Below are 20,080 nucleotides of genomic sequence, written 5' to 3' on the forward strand. Positions count from 1 at the left end.
GCTTACCACGATTCCTACAAACTCCCTGACTTGACTTGGCACACGGGGCAGGGCCGAGGTTTTCTTTTTCCGTTTGCACAACCCCCCGGCTCGCAGGTTGCGGAGATGACCTCTTCCCAGCGCTGTCCTTCTGCTGTTCCAGCCAGGGCCGCCACCGGGACCTCCGCGCTCTCCGCCCCGGCCTCCCAGGTTCGTGTCCCCAGGCGCGAGGCCGTCCCTCGCCGGGCCGCCTTCCCAGTCCTCGGCTCCCCGCGGAGGAAATTCTTCCCCAGCAGCCCAGGGCTCGCCTCACGTGATCAGCAGCCGCCGCGGCTTCCAGCGAGAGTTTAAAGGTTACGGAGGAAATTAGCACGGACACAGACCCTCGCCCCTCGGAGGACGCACCCCGTTTACGCGCATCTGGGACGGCCGCTGTCAGCGCGCTGATCAGAGCCCAGAAGGGCACAGGCAAGATCCAGAGTAAATATGAAGTCACTTCGTAAAATATAAACAAACACACAAACCGAGCCAGGGTGCTACTAAGCTTTCACTTGTCAACAAGTTTCTCGCAGCCCGATAAGTCTGGGACAGACCCCCAAAGGGAGAATGCCCCCAAAGAAAGGGAAGAGAGAATAAATGTTTTAAAACTCATACGGAGCCTTGCACGCCCCTCCCTTTCCCCCTTCCCCCACCACCGCGGAGCAGAGCGTCTCCGGACAGAATGACAGACAGACCGACCAATACTCCGCAGGCTGCCCTTGCCAGCCACGGTCCGAGGAGGGGTGGGGCCGGGGGAGGGTCCCGAGTCCTCTCCGGCTGCGCGACCCCTGCCACTTCTCCACCCTCGGCTCTAAAAGACAGTGTTGGCCACAGAGCCTGGAGAGATGCGCGGCCCGCTCGTCTCCCGGCGGAGACCACAGACCAGGTATCGACAGCCGGCGGGCTCGCACCCCAGCCCCCAAGGCCGCCACTCTCCGGGGTCCCGCGCGGGGTCCCGGTCTGGCTCCTCCGCCCGCCGCCGCGACCCCGGCAGGCTCGCTCGCTCTCAGTCGTCCTCTCCTCGGCTCACTTTTCCCGTACTGCTCCCCCAACCGGCAAAACTTTCTATTTCCCCAAACACAGGAGCGCGCCCGCGCGCGTGCACACACACACACAGACACACACACAGACACACACACACACACACACACACTGACGTCTTTTGCGCATTTCCTGCATTAGAGGGAGGGAGACTCGCTCGCACACCGACGGAGGGAGAAGAGACCGAGGGGGAGAGCGGGCGGGCGGGCGGCGAGCGAGCGGCAGCCGAGAGCTGGGACGCGGGGAGCGCGGCAGGCGGGCGCCGGCGCCCGGGAGGTGGGGCCGCGCGGAGTCGCAGTCCCGTCCCCGCCGCCGCGCTGCGCACCGCCCGCTGCCGGCCTGCGCCCCGAGCCCTAGCGGCGGCCACCCCGACTCCCGACCCCGCGCGGATGTGAGATTCCCGACTCCTGGCGCTTCCCGATCGCCGACTGAGGCGCGGCGCGGCTTCGCCCAGGAGGAGGCGGCCGGGCTGGCCGTGTGGCTTGTGGATTTTTAAAAATTTGGCTCCGAGGAGGACCATTTCCTCTCGACATGCATCCCTCCGGATAGACTGCACATCCCTTGGTCCATCCCCCCGCCCCGCGCGGTCAGAGGCAGGCGCTGGGTGTGCGAAGAGGATCCGGGTTGAAATCTGCGCCCCCGGTTCTCGTCCCCGCCCCGTCTCACCGCCCCCTCCCCCTCCCGGAGTCGAAATTTCCCGGGGATTATGTTTCGGAAAGGTAGGTAAGCGCCGGGCGCGGAGCCCGCTTCCCCGCAGCCCGGACCCAGTGAGGCGGCGAGGCGACGACACAGCCCCCACGGCTTGCAGCGGAGCCAGCACCTCATCTCCTCTTCTGGAGGTGCTGCTGTTGGGGTGGGGGGGGGAGAGACTTGCTCCAAACACGGACGTCCCCCAGCTCTCCCCCCCTCCCTGTTTTCCGTTAGGAACCCGGCGAGGAAATACATGCACTGGCTGAGAATCGCCCGCGCCAGGGCGCAACGCTACAAGGTGTAGGGAGAGTGTGCGGTGGGGCGAGAGGGGACCCAGGAGTCCCCGTGCTCGGAGCGCCGCGGCGTCGGTTCTTCGTTCCTGCCCTCGGGGCGGACGGAGTGACCCCGGCCCCCACTCCCCGCCCCGACCATGGTAGTGTTCAATGGCCTTCTTAAGATCAAAATCTGCGAGGCCGTGAGCTTGAAGCCCACAGCCTGGTCGCTGCGCCATGCGGTGGGACCCCGGCCGCAGACTTTCCTTCTCGACCCCTACATCGCCCTCAACGTGGACGATTCACGTATCGGCCAAACGGCCACCAAGCAGAAGACCAACAGCCCGGCCTGGCACGACGAGTTCGTCACCGATGTGTGTAACGGGCGCAAGATCGAGCTGGCCGTCTTCCATGATGCCCCCATCGGCTACGACGACTTCGTGGCCAACTGCACCATCCAGTTTGAGGAGCTGCTGCAGAACGGGAGCCGCCACTTCGAGGACTGGGTGAGTTGGGCGCCTCCTGGTCCAGGAGCGCGGCTCTGGGGTTCCGGGGGAAGACTCTTGGCCTTGGCTTTGGTCGTGGGGCGCAGGGTCTTAGTGCCATCTGAGGGGTGTGTGTGTCTGTCTCAATTACTTTGGGGAAACACAGTCCACTTCGTAGTTGGGAAGAAGTAGGCATTGGGGCAAGGAAGAAGAGACTTGGAAAGAGGGTACGGCCCTCTGCCCCTTCCAGACAGCGGGTGCTACAGGGAGCTCGCAAGCTGGGAGCCCCGAGCCGCCGGTGCTGAAGGTTGGCGGAGAACCCGGCGCCTTCCGCAGGCGCGCGGTGGGCTGGCTGTGTGTGATTGTGTGTGTGTGGGTTCCTCCGTCCTTGGAGAGGCACGTGGAGCCCTAGACTGAAGGCTTCTTGCACGTCCTGGCTTTGTCCTGCGTAGCACTGAGGAGCTGTTTTATCTTTCCCTCCGGGAGGAAGCTAGCTCGTTTCTATTCTGTTGCCTGGCGGTTAGCTCATCTGCTGACATACGGGGAGAAAAATGTCTTCTCCTCTAGTCCCCTCCAGGGTCCCAGAAACATCGGCCGAGCTGGTTTTGCCCAATACATTGCCTATCCATCCGGAACGAGTGTTGTATTCTACAAATGGTTCTGCTAGTGAGTAATTGGAAGTCAGTGCTTTGAATCCGACTTCAAGTTATATCGTTTCCCTGTTTTGATTTTCAAGACACTGTGCAATGAGATACTAAGTATGAGACTGAGTTAATTGATGACATTGTCAAAATACTAGGGACTTGGAAACAGGCCTTGTGCACCTACTATAAGCCAAATGCATTAAACCTTGGCATCCGGAGAAGCAGAGAGAAGCAAGCTTGCTTTAGCTCTTTTTTAGAGGGAAGGTGTTCAATTAGGAAATGGATTTCTTTATTTTCAGATTTGTTACGTGTTTCCACCAAGAGCAGGTGTGGCTCTGGGTATATATGTTTTCAGGGTTTTTTGGTCTACCCCAAAAGAGAGATATCTGATCCTCATGGAGAGGTGTTTAATTATTGAAAATGAATAACTTCATGATTGTCCTATGGTCAGAGGTTGCACATGAATCACCTTGGCATATCGCCTTACATATATATACATATACGTACCCCCGTATATATACATATATAGATGTATATATATTTTAAGGATATGGAATTTTAGGGGAAAATAGGAAAAAGCCTCTTCCCTTTATGCTCACAGCTGTGATGTAGTCTGCCCGAAACCATGGTTACGGGGCTTACAGGGAAGCTCCAACAGACCACACCAAGTAGAGCCCTAGAAGATTGGGGCTTACACTTTGGGAAGCAGGCAAACCTTTATGGAATCCCAAAGAACACAATGCTATTCCATTCCATTCCAGTTCACCAGTGGCCCTTGCCACTGCCTCCCTCGCACCACTGGCGTTCCCACTCATTCCCCATTTCCTCTCCACACTGGCCTCCAGTCCTTTCACTCATGAAAGCGGTGCATGTCTGAGGGGGAGCGGAAGGTATAACTAATTTCAAAGCCAGATCTTAACACCAAAAACCTGTGGTTTTCAAGTTGTTGTTGTTGTTGTTGTTGTTGTTTTAGAACGTGAAGGGGAAGAAAAAGCTATGACTATGGTAGTGAGGAGTTGGGGCCTTTTGCCGTGTATTCAGATGAAGGAGTTGGACAGTGAGGCAGAGAGCAGGTAGGGTGAACAGCAGGTCTGCTTTTATCCATATGCAGATGCTGGTTGGAGGGAAAGGTGTCTGAGTGTCTCTGATGATGCTTTGCCGGGGCCCACCCAAATCTTGGGCACATTGGGGCACCATCCCCACTTTGGAGCACGTCCAGTGAAGTGTGCATTGGGCGCTAGTCTTGTTTGGCTATCATTCTCTAAGGTACTCAAATTCACGTGGAACTTGGCCCTAGACCAGATCATCTAGTGCACAGGCAAGTTTCACAGACAAGGACGTTGAGTCCCAGAGCAGCTAAGTGGGTACCTGAGATCATGTGACAAGCAAAGGGGGCAGAGTTGGAAGGAGGGACCACACCTCCTATTGCTCACGGCTGGCCCAGTGGAGAACTGACCCCTCTGGCCTCCCAGTCTAATTCTCCTTGCAGAGTCATGTGCTGTGGTCCCTGATGTTTTTATTGTACCTGATAATTTAAACTGCTTTCAAAATCAGTGTTTCTTTTGCCTTATAGCAAGTGTGTATTAGATATGACAGGTATTGGATAGATTCAGAAACTTGAGATACGGAAAGGCCAAAGTCACAGGATGAATCAAGTAGTGGAGCTTGTTCTGTTTGCCCATTTGTGGTTGTTTCCACGAGGGTTCTTTGGCCATTCTGGTTCTTCCAGACTGAGGGTGAGGATGCAGCAGCAGAGGTGACTGGCCCTTGGAAACAGACAAGCTGCCACTGGAATGGCTGAGGTCACCTTTCCCATCCCTGTCGGCCAGGGGACACCCACAGAATCACACCTTTGGGTAGAATTTCCTAGGCTCTGGCTTCTGTGCTCTTCACCTGACAGTGATGGAGAGATGTGGCTGAGAAATCTGGCCTGGAGTAAGGAGATGCAGAGGGCCTGCAACAGCCACTTCTCTCAGTGCTGTGGAACATTTCATTCAGCTACATGATGAGTTCCCACGTAGTCACTGAGTTTCTGTTTTGTGCTCGGATCCAACCAGGGACGTTTAGCTCTCTGGGTAATCCAGGAGTAAAAGAGACCATGGGTTACTCTCAGGAGGCTCGGTTTCACTAGGGAAATGACACTGAATAGATCCATATAGACACTTAAGTAGCAATTATGTTATAAATGAGTGGTACCTTAAGTATGTTACAGGAATTCCAAAAGGGAGTGTGCTGGGGTGGCTGGAAGAATCTGGAGGTTCCTGGAAGGAGGCATGAACTGGGTGTGAAATGATGGGTAACATTTAAAGAGACATTTATAAGAGGAGATAGTGTTCCATGGGCACGGACACTCTGGAATAAAGGCAGAGAATGCCTGTGGTCAGAGACACATGGCTGGAACTGATGGTGCCTGTCAGAAAGGACAAAGGCAAATTTGAGGTTTCCCAAATTTAAGACCTTTATCTGAGTACTGCCTGTACTGTGACATATTTATTTAATATTTTTAAACATTGATGCTTTTATTTCCCACTGAAGCCCCAGTATTCATGAAATCACAGGTTTGGATACTGTAGTTACAGTTTTTCTTCATTTATATTAACATAGACATTGGGCCTCTAAAAGAAAAAGAAAAGTTTACCTCAGATGCCTCTTAAAATCATTAGTGCTACGGGGGCCACCCTCTGGAAACACTGGAGCGGGAGAAAGTTTAGAAAATTGAGGTGGATTCTAGAATGTTTAAAACCAGGCGGAGATCATTATTCTCCAGACCATGAGAGATGTATCAGTTCTGATGACAAAAGGGACTGCTTTAAAGAAAGCTTATTACAGAGAGAGGGGAAGATTGCATTTGTACTTGAAGCAGAATCCCATTAAATACTATTGCCATAGCTTGTTTCCTAAGAACTAGATAATGACGCTACTCAGACTTTGGTGTGCAGAAGAATCACTGGTTGAGGGGCTTAAAAATATGGGTTCTCCTGCCCCACCTTCAGAGCTTTTCATTCTGTAATTTAGGACGAGTGCTAGGAATACTCATTTTTAACAAGATGTCCTGGAGATTCTGACCAGACCATACCTTAAGAAACACTGAATTAGTATAGAAATTGTGGGCAGAAGTCTCCAGATAATTAATGTACCAAGACTCTGTACATAGAAATGTCCTGAGATTTTTGAATGGACTTTTATCGTTCCTAAAGCAAGATTTATAAGCAGGATTGGGTAGACTAGAAGTATTGGGATTCCCATGAGAACCAGAGGCTGAATGGATGCTGGCTGGAGCAGCGCTTGCAGTTTAGGACAGATGATGGGGGAGCAGGGGGATGGCAGAGAGGGTGGGTGGAGCGTGCCGCTACAGCTGGCTGGTCCTGTCACACTCTGGAGTTTGCTCTTTGTCACCTCAGTAGTCTATATCCTTAGCCTCAGTTCTCTCCTGTTCTCCCCTTCCTGCCTCTGAAGATATCTTTGGTTGGTGTCACTCCCATGCTTCATCCTGTGGAAGAGGCACTCATAACAGTGCTAATGACAGAAAGTCATTGACTGAGAGGTGGTGTGGCAGAGCACCTAAGGGCAGAGCACTGGAGCCTGGCTGCTTGGACTTGAATCTCACCTCTACCACCAACTACTTTCGAGACCTTTAGGGAGTGATATAACCTGTGTTTCTGTTTCTTCCTCTGTAAAAAGTGGGGCTAGTACAAGTCCCTACCTGTAATGAAACGGGCTTGTCATGGGGATAGAAGGAACACATAAAGTGCATAAGCCAATGCCTGGCCCTCAGTCAGGGCTCTGTGAATGTTTAACAACTATAGCTATCATTGTTATGTCCCCCTAAACCTACCATGGGGCTGGCCCTAGAGAAGGTTCTTTCCTGAGTTGATTATTATACAGGACCTAAGGAAGCCAGTTTTTCTTAGCCTCCAAAATGTTTTTCATTCGGGGAGTCTCATTTGGCAAGGAATGGGACTCTAGTGTTTCTGTTTCATTTTTCCAAAGTAACGCATTGACAGGGCTTCTCAAAATTATCCCACCCTGCTGACCCTGGGGAATAGGCTGATGCCCCTTTTGGAGAGGTTAGGCTTGGGGGGGCTGGCGATGCCCCTGGGCCCCAAAGCCCTTGGGGAGAGTCTTACAATGCCAAAGCCAAACAGAGGGGCCTAGTGGTTCAGATGGTGGTGCCCTGGGCAGAGCCTGAGGACACGTGTTCCAGTGAAACTACCCTAGCTGAGTCTGCTCTGCTGGTGGCCTGAGCCCCTGTTGATATACGCTGCCTAAAGGCTCATCTCCTCTGTCTTCAGGACTCTTGTAAGGCAATCTTTCGGAGGATTTCTGAAAACTTCTATTATCATTTAAATAGAGTGAGGTGGGATGGTCTGGAAAGAGGCACCGAAGCCCTGGGAAGGGTCCACACCCACTTTGTGGGCACCTATGCCTTGAATTCGTCCCCCAGCACCTGAGGTTCCAGATCTCTCCCTGCTCTACTTCCTACCGACTCATATAATACTTAACCATCTAATTAAATATTGCTCCCCACGGTACATAATTACTTATTTAATCACTAAGAGTGATTCTTGATCCAGTGCTATCATAGAGAGCTGCTTGACTTTGGGTGCCCGAAGTTAAAGGGCCTCGAGCCTCATGGGCTGTCAGGCCTTGTCTGTCTGTCCTGTTCCTCTTTCTCTGTCTTTGACCAGCCGCAGATCTAGTGAATATTTAAGACCATCAGCTCCCTAGCTCCTCAGTGGGCCCCTCGCCCTGAATCTGTGAGCTCTAACTGCAGGATGCCTGGACCAGTCACTAGCTGTGTGTCTTTGGGTACGTGACTTTAAGTCTGTTTCTTTGTTTGTAAAATGGGAATATAATAGTTCTTACCTCTTAGGGTTGCTGTGAGAAATAAGGGAATCTATGTAAAGTTCTTAGCAAGGGGCCAGGCTACAGTACATTCTAACAATTTTTATTAATATTTGAAGGGTTATGTGCGTGTATTCATAGTTTTAGAATCTTAAATCAGAACATATTGTCCGGTGAAAGATATTTTTCTCTTTGATTTGTGAATGTATTTATATGAGAAGTCTCACATTGTCTAAAAATAAAGTTGATTTAGTTACACTTAACAATTGCCTTTTTGGAAATATTAGAATTACTTGAAATGAGATTGTTTTGGAAAGTCTGGAACTGTGACCACTGGAGTCAAAGGTTAATTATTTATTGAAGCATATGAGTAATTGGAAATAAGAATATTTGGGAGCTGCTCTTTTGGTTTTGCTGTACCAATTTCATCTAGTTTCATGGGTTTAAATACATTCTCAGTGCTGTTGACTCTAAATTCCTAATTCCAGCCCATACCTGCTCTTGAGACTCACAACTCAATATATGCGACTGCCTTCTTGTCATGGCCATATGATGGTATAAAGGGCATCTCAAACTCAATTATGTCCCAACCTGATGTCCCCCCTCCCCAGTTTAAGCCTCTCGTAGTTTTCCCCATCTCAAGAAACGGCAACTCCATCCTTCCAATTGCCCAGCCCATTCTTGGCGCCTCTCATTCTCATGCACCCTGCCCCGTATGCAGTCCCTCAAGCAACATCTCTTGTCTCTGCCTTCAAAATATGTCCCACATCTGATCAGCTTTCCATACCTCTGCCGACGCCACTCTGGCCCAAGTCCAAGTCATCTCATGCCTGGATTATTTCAACAGCCTCCTAAGTGGTACCCCTTGCCCCAACTTCATCAGATCATGTCACTCTGCTCACAGACCTCTCAGGGTAAAAACCCTTATCACCATCTGTAAGGCCACCATGGTCAGGCCTCCTGTTATGACCTCTCTGACCCCATGGCCCAGTACTCCTCACTGTTCAGTCCTCTCCCAGTCACATTGACCCACTTGACACCCTTACACTTACTCACTATGTTCCTGCCTCAGTCTTTGCACCTGCTATTCCATCTTTCTAGAATATTCCTTCCTCAGATACCCTCATGGTTCAAGTCTTTACTCAAATGTTACATTCTCAGTAAGGCCTTTTCTGACAATCCTGTCTAAAATTTTACTCTTCTCCTTGAAACTTTATATGCTCCTTTCCTGCTTTATTTTTGCTTTTTAGCTCTTATCTATCTTATATATTATATAGTTTTATTATTTGTCTTCATCTCTAGCACCAGAACAGAGGTTCAATAAATGTGGAGGTTTTTCTTCACTGCTCTATTCTTGGTACTCAGAACAATTCCTGGCACACTGTTGCGTTAAAGAATGAATTTAGTCAAACAAAGGTGTATTCCCCTAGCACCCTCTGTGGTCTAGCACTGTGGTAGATACTGGGGGCTTGATAAAGCAAAGTGGTGTATGGTATCATTCCCGCCTCTGAGGAGTAGGAAGTCTAGTTGGGAAGACCAGTCAGATAAGCAGTTGAGTGAATGCCTTAAACGATCTTTCTGTATGGTTGAAAGAAGTAAGGATAAGGCAGGAGAAGAGGATATTTTATTTTATAAAAATCTATGGGATCCTTAAAGATGGGTCTTTTTGTGAGAGAATGCTGTATTATTTCCATGAGGCAATTTGCACCAAGCTGAAGCTTCTCTATCAAGTCTGAGGTTTCTTTATTTTTTATTTTTTTCCAGCCTACTGAGATATAATTGACAAATAAAAATTATATACATTTAGGGTGTACAGTGTGATGATTTACTATACATATACATTGTAAAAAATTATATATGTGTATATATATATACAGACAGACATATATATATATATATATATTCTTTTTCAGATTCTTTTCCATTACAGGTTATTACAAGGTATTGAATATTATTTCCTGTGCTGTACAGCAGGTCCTTGTCAAACCATTTTTAAGGGTGGAAGCTGTCACAAAAAAATAAAGGTTCCAAAAAGTATAGAGTTTCCTCAAAAAACTAAAAATAGAGTTGCCGTATGATCCAGCAATCCCACTCCTGGGCATATATCTGGAGAAAACTATAATTCAAAAAGATACATGCACCCCTATGCTCATAGCAGCACTGTTCACAGTAGCCAAGACACGGAAACAACCTAAATGTCCATCAGCAGATGAATGGTTAAAGAAGATGTGGTGCATATACATAACGGAGTACTACAGCCATAAAAAGAGGGTGAAATAATGCCATTTGCAGCAACATGGATGGAACTAGAGATTATCATAGTAAGTGAAGTAAGTCAGACAGAGAAAGACAAATACCATGTGATATCACTTATATGTGGAATCTAAAATATGGCACAAAAGAACTTATCTGTGAAACAGAAACAGACTCACAGACATAGAGAACAGACTTGTGGTTGTCAAGGGGCAGGGGAGGTGGGAGAGGCATGGATTGGGAGTTTGGGATTAGTAGATACAAACTACTATATATAGAATGGATAAACAACAAGGTTCTACTATACAGCACAGGGGACTATATTCAATATCCTGTGATAAACCATAATGGAAAAGAATATGAAAAAGAATGTATATATATGTATAACTGAGTCACTTTGCTGTACAGCAGAAATTAACACAACATTGTAAATCAACTATACTTCAATAAAATAAATTTAAAATAAAAAAAAAGTAAAGGCTACAAATGCTGTATAACCATTACGGAACAAAATGATTGTCTGAGGTTTCTGAAAGAGGGAACTGTATACCCTGTGGGTGCTCAGGGCCCATGCAAGGTGCTGTGATGGGGGAGAAGGAAAAGGCCCACTTGTCTTTCCTTCGCAGAGTTTAAAACTAAGTTTAAATTCTCATAAGGGCTTTAGATGCAACACCCTTTGTAATTGGCAGCAACAAGAAGTGAAATTTTACATTCCAGCACCTGAACTCACAGAGCTCGTTGAAGCACACGCAGACAAAGCTTCCAGGGGTTTCACTTAGTTGAAAAGAACTCTGGAGCAGGCCTGCAGTATTTAACATGAGTAAAAGCTACACTTGGCAAAACATTATATTTCTCTTCAAGTCCCTCCGGGTATATATGGGCTTGTTAAGTAATTACAATCTATTATAATGCTAATTAGCAGGCTGCACCTGTTTGAAATCTAATTTTCTGGCAGAAACCATGCAAAGTGGGCAAAACTCTGCACTGTGCTGGGAGAACGGGAAGGACAGGGACGGACTGTTGTCCTTGTACCTCGCCGACCTCTAAACAGAATGGAAACTCCGGACAGAATACGATTGAGCTCTGTAGTATCTATTGCCTGGGAAGAGGAGGGGCACAAGCCTGTCACCAGATCCAGGTTCAGGAATGAGGACCTCCCCCCCATCCCCCGTCCTGGTCCCCTCTACCTCACCTTGAAGTCTCAGAGAGTTAGTTTTGAAGCGAGTGAAAAGTCACTTTCATTTGCCAGCAAGGAATAAACTTATTGAGCTACTGACCCAGCTTCAAGGTGTAATCAGGTTCAAGAAGGGTTTAGCGGGTGCATCTATGATTAATTATTGACGAAAAAATTGACTTGGAGTTTGCTTATGTCCTTCTTGAATAGATTTGTTTGTTTTTTTCAGACTAGAGCAACTCTTGGTGCCCATTGTCTTTCTGCAGCCAGATGTAAGCATCTTGTTTTCTTCTTTTAAAATAAATTCTGGGTTTATTTATATATTAGGAAAAAAAGACTTTTTTTTTACGTCAGTCATGGAGTCATAGAAAAATTGAGAAGAGTTACAGAGATTTCCCATACACCCCCTATGTATGCATGTGACCCCTCATTATCAGCATCTCCCACCAGAGGTACATTTGTTACAACTGATGAACCTATACCATAATCAAAATCACCCACTGTCCGTAGTTTACATTAGGGTTCGCTCTTGGTGTTGTACATTCTGTGTTTGTACAAATGTGTAATAACATATATCCATCGTGATAGTATTATATGAAGCAGTTTCACTGCCCTAAAAATTCTCAGATGTAAGCATCTTGTGAGCAAACGTGTCTTCAACGCCAGTCAGAGTATGAGCCATTCGGAAGGTGCATGTAACCTACTCACTCATCCGTGGGTTGAGTAAAAGGTTGCTTCTTTGGAGTCTGTCTTGTAGAATCTTAAATAAGCAGCACTCTTTCATTGGACTAACTTAGCTTCTGCCCCTCTTAGAAGTTCATCATCCAGTACAGTGCTGAAAAGAAGGATGGTGGAACCCACAGAAGATTCTAACCAGTCGACAAAGAGGAGTCTTCCTTCATTGTTCCAGCCATCCTTTCAGCCATTTAGTGAATATTCATTGAATACCTTATATGCCAGGCACCATGCTAGAAGCTGGTCCCTGATCTCATGGAGTGTATAGACTAGTAGGAGACACAATATTAATCAAGGAATAACACAAATGTCCTGGTATGTAAAATTACAGCTAAGAAGGAGAGCTCTTCACAAAACTTTCAGAGCCTGGGGACACCTAGACCTCACCTCTTCAGAGTTGGATTGGCTAATACCTTCTTCTTTCCCTGAAAAATTTGTTGAATGGTGAGTCAGGTGACTTCTATTACCAAGTGGCATTGGACCTTGAACTCCACATCTGTGAAGGCAGGAGTTTGCACAGTCTAGAGACTTAGTAAGGCCTGTGTGAACAACGATCCCGACTTGGCTGTCTGCATTTGGGGCCTTGACTGTGCTCAACCTAGCACTTGATAGTATTTTATCTTTATTGGTCTCCATGTAGCTAAGTCTTGTCTCCCCTGAGAAACTTCCAGGTTCTGCCTTTTCCCCTCCTCATCCTTCTTTGTTGTTGTGATCAAAATCACAAAGGTATTTTTGAAAGCTCACTTCTTCGCCTAGTGTTCAGGGCCCACAAAAATACACTTATTTTTAAAATGGAGCCCTCTGTATCCTTGAGCCATTCAAAGGATATTCTAAAAACAAACAAACAAGCAAGCAGAATTTCTAGAATGTAGGGTCTGCGAATCCATCTCTCTACCTTCCAGACTGATGATTACCTAAAATGTTTTGGGGCAGCTGATCGAATCATCAATCCGCCAGCAAGGATGGAGCATGTGATTGACCAGTATTTGCCAGCATATCTTTCAAATATTTTCAGGTTGCTGTGATCAAAGAGTTTGGGAAATGTTACAGAGTCAAATGCACATTAGTATATTAAAGACTCCAAGATGGCCTGTAGCAAAGGGACTTGTATAACTCTGCGTGGAACCACTTATTTCCAAAATTATTTTGTCATAGAATGCTCTTACTTGTTAAAAACTGTTAGCACCATAGAGCTAGTGTTTTGTGGACATATTTTGCAAAATATTATAATTAGAAAAAAGAAAGAATGGACTTCCTCAAGTGGGCCACTTGGGGATTCAAAGGTAACACCCTTTTATGAAAGTGAACTCGAGGAACTGTGGGAATTCACAGGAGGGGGGATTACTGTGGGTTCTGATAGTTGGCAGAGACTTCTTGGTAAGATTTGGAGCCAGTCCTTGTAGAAAATGGAATCTGAATAGACAGGGAAGGGAGCCTCTAAGTTGAAAGGAGACCATAAAGAATATTGGACTGGCAGTTTCTAGCATTTTGGGTTATGAGGGCAGTCAGGAAATCAGTGAGATTAAAGTAAGAATGCATTCCAAAAATAATTGCTTCAGTAACAAAACACACACAAAAAAACCCCAAGGAATAAGATATCCAATAAAAGGGAACAGTGAGTAGCATGGGGTATTCATTCATTAATCTATCCATCTGTCTAGCTGGCCAGCCAACTAGCCAGCCAGCCATTCAACAAATACATATTGAATAGTTTCTATGTTCTAGGAATTTTGCTCAGAGCACAGTGTTGAACAAAATCACTCATGATATATTGAACTCTTTATTAGCAAGGAAAACTATCCTGAGGGCTAACATCAGTCTCTCCTCCTGTATTTCCAGTTAATTTTCCTTTGTTTATTTCTTGATAGGCCTAATAGAGATGGAGAATAGCTTTGTAGCATCCTTCATGTAATTGAGTGGTAGCTTGTCCAAATTCATGAATATAAAAAAAATTGTGTGGGCTTTGGAGTCAGTCCATCCTGGGTTGAATTCTGGTTTATCAGTTTTGGCTGCATGATCTTGGGCAAATTATTTAACTTATATCTGTACCAGCCTCTCATCTATAAAGGGGAATAATAGCTGTCTTGTAGAGTTATTGTAATATTAGATGAGAAATGTAAAAGTGCCCAGCTTCTAGGAAGTTTAAAAAAAAAATGGTAGTTAATTATTATTGGGAAATATCTGCAATTAATATTTCTTACTAGATACAGGTAAAATTGTGCTTTGAAGATTTTGTTCAGTAATTCCCAGCTAAGGAGTCTTAAGCAAAACCTTTTTCAGTCCCTACTTCCCTCCCTCCCTGAAATGAGCTAGCGACAGGAATTCAGGGTTTGCTAATTCCAAGTGTGCAGAACTAGAATCCCACACTTAGCTCTTCTTAGGTGACCCCTTGGGGTGGGAGGTACAGGGAACATAGATGACCTGCCCTTGGGCTCTCCTTTGGTCCTGATGGACAGACCTTCCCAACAAATAGCTCCCTCTTGCCTTTTTAAAAAGCAGAGACAGTGTTGCATTTTGACCTGAACAACACCTGCATCAGTTTGTGAGCCTAATGTGGTAACTGAGGTTTGAGGGTTTTTTAACAGCCCAGTTTGCTGTGGTCCAGGTGTATGTCCCATTTCTCTGGGCCAAAGCATCTGACTTCATTTCCCTACTATGTGTGTCTTCTGTAAGCCCAGACTCCAATGCAGTGCATGCCGGTCGCTCTGTTGTCCTAGCCGAAATGCTGGCAGCACCCAAAACCACTCCATTTAGAGAGTAGGACCTTGCTTTTGACCCAGACACTGGAATTGCTAAGGAGTACCAAGAGTTGAAGAATAGCCAGTCTTTTGAAAAGATTACTGTGTGCTCATAAGGAACTATGCATTTACTGGTTAATTTTCTGTTAAGACCCTTGGTCTTTCAGCTCAGATTTCATTTTAGATAATTTATATTGAAATAACAAAAATAAGTGTGGCAGATAGCTCATCTGCCCTTCTTTATGGGTCAGTTCTCAGAAACTGCCTTTTCTTCTCTTCAGTCATAAAAGTCCTTTTCTTCCTTCAAATCCTTCTTCAGACTTCACCCAGGAGCAGCAGGTCTGGTTCTTTTGTAGCTTTATGACTTTGTGAAGATTCACTTAACATCCTCAGACTTTGGTTTCCTAGTTTATGAAAAGCGTTAGTACTAGTTTTCATTTTAGAGAAGACTATCTCATTTAAGTTACAGGTGTCTGAGTACTAATTCAGGACGACAGCTTTAGGACTGGTTTTCGTATCTTTATTAGTCTGGTTCTCCGGAATCTAGAGGATTTGTGTGAGAGTTGTACGGTAGCACTAAATCCCCTTTCTGGGTGCTCAGAACCAAGGATAGTCTCCACCCACCCCAGGAGCTTATAGGGTAGAGTCCAGCCCCATCATCCTGCCAGACATCCAGGGCCCTGCGTGGCTTGCCCCCTTCCCCGTTTAGCGGATCCCACATCTTCTGCGCTAGGAACCTCCTCCGCGAGGGCTTGTTTCTGTCCTCTGCGCCCAGTGTTTCCTTGTGCTCTGATTCCCCATGTCCACCTTCCTGGGATATTCTTGCCACCCAACCAAGTCTCATCCTTTTTGGGCCATGATTCGTAGAACTCTCCAGGCTACTGCTCTTTTGGCCTTTGGAATCCTGGTGAGGTTCCCATCTGTGCCCTCCCTTTACAAGTATTGCTGTCTGCTGTTGACGACCCCATACCCTCTGTCTCTGTTCTCTCACAGAGGCAGCAAAGGTCTCTGAGAGGAAAAACTTGTGCCATTTTGTGCTAACACTTGGCGTATTGCCTTGAACATAATAGATACTTGCTGGGCCAAAAAAATTGAACGTTAAATACAGTAAGATTTACCTAAAAAAAGATGTCCTTTAGATGTTTGTTCTGGGGTGTTCTCCTTCCTTCTATGACAGAAAAGAATGTCATATTTTAAAAATTACACACACACACACATCTGTATGTGCTTTAAAAAAGAAAAAGGCAAGAGAGAGTGCTGATACATGGGGAGGATTTTTATCTTTTACTTTTATTTCAGCATTTTTAAAAAAAATTAATAAACTTTATTTTCTAGAGCAGTTTTAGGTTTACAGAAAAATTGAACAGGCAGTACAGAGAATCCCATAAACTCCCTCTGTCCCCCCACCCCAGGTTTCCCCAATTATTTAGTATATATTTTGACTTTGAAAAAAAGCAGGGGAAAGATGCAACACAGCCACTGCAAACTGAGGCAGGTGGTGTCATGGTTAAATGCAGAGGCTTTGCATTAGAGGGAGGTGGGTTCTAATCCTGGTTGTACCACTGAACCAGCTGTGTGACCTTTTGACAAACTGGGTAACCACTCTGAGCCTTCATTTCTTCATCCGTAAAACAAGGTCAGTAATCTCTACCTATTACTATCGTGTTGTTTGGAATAAATAATATAATGCATAGAAAGTGCTTAGAAAAGTGCTTGTCACATGATAGTCACTTTAAAATTTTAGCTATTATTATTATTATTCTAATTCTATTGTAAAAAATAAATTGTAGATTATGTGGTTTGGGATTTACGATGTCAGAGTCCATTTGATTTGATTTTCTGTGTTGGAGGGTGACTTGGGCTTGGGGGTTGCTTTTTGTCTGAGGGCCGTGTCTCCAATAGATAGTAGTTCTTGTTGTAATGAGTGACATAGGAAATGACTGTGGTTTGCCGAGTTTGTATTTGCTGTCTGCGTCAGGCATTTATAGACCAGCATACATTCACAGAGTGCTGTGTTCACAGTGGCTTGTTTATTCTTTATCAACTCAGCTCCGCTGCTAATGAGCTGTGTGACCTTGGGGAAGAAATGTAACCTCTCTGATCTTCAGTTTCCTCTACTGTAAAATAGGAATAGTCATATTGGCTCTGCCTACCTCATGGTGTTGAAAGACTCATTTACTATACCTCTGAAAAATGAAATATGTCACACACATGTTAAGCAGCGATGATGAACCACTTTGGGATTTGGGGGAGGGGTATGGCATTTTCATGTGAAGTTTACAGTTGGGAAAATTGAGGCTAGAGGTTGTCCCCTGGCAGGGACTAGGGTGGATCTTATCTCCCCAAAGTCCCTGATAAAACTGAGCGGTGAGCAACATTTGGATTTCTGAGCCAAACAGTCTGCCTTACCCTCACATCGTTAGGGCTGAGGATTTAAAATTGATCTGCGGGCTTTGTTTCTAGGAAACTGGCGTCTTAGAAGCCCACCCCCACAAGCAAGAGAACATGTCTCTTTCTCCTTGCTTCCTTATCCCTTCTTGGCTCTTAAAATTTTTGTCTTTATCACTGCTTATCATATGACTGGGCACAGACAACCGAACGCCAACTATTTTAAGGGGAAAAGGGGAGGAAGACAGATAAGACAGTGATTCAGAAAAGAGCAGGAAAGTGGAGTCATGTGGTCGTCCCCTGTGGGTGGGATGTACAGCAGTTTTTGAGACTGAGAAGGCCCCCTGAGTGCCTGGAGAGTGAATTAGGCCTGTCGTGAATGTGTTTTGAAGCCCTTCCCTGTGCTGGGAGAGATTCAGGGCCCAGAAGGAGCACACGATCCACAAGTCATGCCCTCCGGCCCTGCTCTGTGTCTGGGGCGTGCTAGGTGCAGTGGAGTCTCCAAAGGAGAGGCCTTGGCGCCTGCCCCCTGCGAATAGGAAAGGGTGAAGCGATGCCCACTTGAAAAGACCGCTCACATCAGTTTCCGAGTGAGAGGAAACTGGGTCTTGTCCTAACCTATTGGTGAAGGTATAAATTAGTGAAGCCTTTTTTTAGAGAGCAGCCTGGCTGGTAGTATCTGTAAAAACCAAAATGTATATAATCCAGATAATATTTATAATTAATTCCATTGTTAGTTATCAATCATATGGATATGTTACACCGATACTATCTGAGATCCAAACCATCGCTTGTCCCTGATGGCTGAAGGGGGGGCCATGTTGGTGCCCGCATACCGTGAAGACTGCCATGTGACTTCTCTGATGGAATTGGGATTTTAGACAAGGGAGCATCATTTGACCCTTTCAAATTTAAGTCGATTAAGAACTTTCGGAGCTTTCGTCTATTTTTTTGTAGGAGGATCTGTTTTTCTTTTTGATGGGGAAAGACATGAGAAAAGAGAATAAGGGTACATCTTGTTGAGTTTTTCAAACCACGGGTCAGGGCCCATCCACTGAGGTCATGAGATCAATTAGGTGGCTCTCAAACAGCGATTTTAAATGTGGAAATAGAATAGAACAATGTCAAAATGACCAGAATGCATTGCAGGCAGTAAGCGTAAATATTACTTTAGAAAACTTTTGCTTCAGTTTTATGTGAGTATTATTTATATGATGATCTTAATTCTCACTGTGGGTCCCAGTAAAAATTTTTAAAAATTTGAGAAACATTGGCGTAGAACACAATTTCTAATTTAACAGACTTTTGATGAGTACCAGTAAGAGGGAGATAAGAAAGGAAAGAAGATAGGTTTCCCTGCATTCAATAAGCTTCCAGTTGGACTTCCCTGGTGGCGCAGTGGTTACGAATCCACCTGCCAATGCAGGGGACAAGGGTTGGATCCCTGGTCGGGGAGGATCCCACATGCCGTGGAGCAACTAAGCCCGTGTGCCACAACTACTGAGCCTGCGTGCCACAACTACTGAAGCCTGTGTGCCCTAGAGCCCACGTGCCACAACTACTGAGCCCGCATGCTGCAGCTACTGAAACCCGCGAGCCTAGAGCCCGTGCTCCACGACAAGAGAAGCCACTGCAATGAGAAGCTCACGCACTGCAACGAAGCCCCGACACAGCCAAAAAAAAAAAAAAAAAAAGTAAGCTTCCAATTTCCTCACCCCCAAAATTCCATAAAGGTGGTGGCTTTTGAAGAATGGGTGGGATAGACTGCTTCTGGAAAACCTGCCTGAGTCTTCCTTAGTGAACAAGTTCACAACAATGTAGGATGCAAAAGTGACCTGATGAACTGAAATACCTTATGTTCTCAAAGAGCCCCCATCTCCTGACACCCCTGCAAATGGCATTCAGTATCAGATACTGGTGCCTCAGGGTTCACGTGTTGAACTATCCGAAGTTCAAGGTTAGAGAGCTCAGTTCGTGCCTTGTGATGTGTGGTGGGTTTCTCCAGCACTAGCTACACTTCAGCCAGCACAGGATAGTTTTGTACTTTTTCATCAGGAATGTGGTGTCTTTGGAAAATAATGTGTTTTGACCTCACCCCTCATGGCACTGCACAAGGTTAATACATTTGTTCAAAAACCTGTACTGTTTCTCTTGATTTTCCCATCAAACTTGTATGGTGGTAAATAGATGTTCTCCCTCGTAATATAACATTCGAGGACAACAAGACCCAGGGAAGTTAAATGATGAATTGGAGGCTGGGGCAGATGAATGAGGACCTGGGTCTCTTGGTTTTTAGGATGAGGCTATTTACTGCACAGGTACAGGTATGTAGTCTCCCAAACACACTGACCTAGGGGACCCAGGGCCTGGTCCAGAAAGTATTGATATCAATACCATTATACACTTAATACCGTTATATATTTGTACATTTAAGCTGTATTCAAAAGGCATTCAGATGAATCAAAATTCCTTCCTAGGGCTTCCCTGGTGGCGCAGTGGTTGAGAGTCCGCCTGACGATGCAGGGGACACAGGTTCGTGCCCCGGTCCAGGAAGATCCCACATGCCGCGGAGCGGCTGTGCCCGTGAGCCATGGCCACTGAGCCTGCACGTCCGGAGCCTGTGCTCCACAACGGGAGAGGCCACAACAGTGAGAGGCCCGCGTACCACCAAAAAAAAGAAAAAAAATTCCTTCCTACCTTTCTCTTTCCCTCCTCTTGCTTCTCTCTCTCTCTCTCTCTCTCTCTCTCTCTCTCTTAGGAATGATCAGATGGAGGAAAGGTCCATGGAACATTTTCC

At 46.2% G+C, this 20,080-nt stretch overlaps 1 protein-coding gene across 2 annotated transcripts in view; it reads left to right on the forward strand.

The window, feature by feature from the left end:
• Positions 1-2,126: 2,126 nt before the first annotated feature.
• Positions 2,127-20,080, forward strand: part of PRKCE (protein kinase C epsilon) — a 507,953-nt gene continuing 489,999 nt past the window's right edge. For both annotated transcript variants that reach the window (XM_082851881.1, XM_082851882.1), the window contains exon 1: positions 2,127-2,527. In XM_082851881.1, the coding sequence (XP_082708007.1) occupies positions 2,180-2,527 (348 nt within the window). In that variant the 5' untranslated portion in view covers positions 2,127-2,179. The remainder of the gene's footprint in view (positions 2,528-20,080) is intronic.

Source organism: Leucopleurus acutus (genome assembly GCF_964270905.1).
Source record: "Leucopleurus acutus genome assembly, chromosome: 12".
Lineage (NCBI taxonomy): Eukaryota > Metazoa > Chordata > Mammalia > Artiodactyla > Delphinidae > Leucopleurus > Leucopleurus acutus.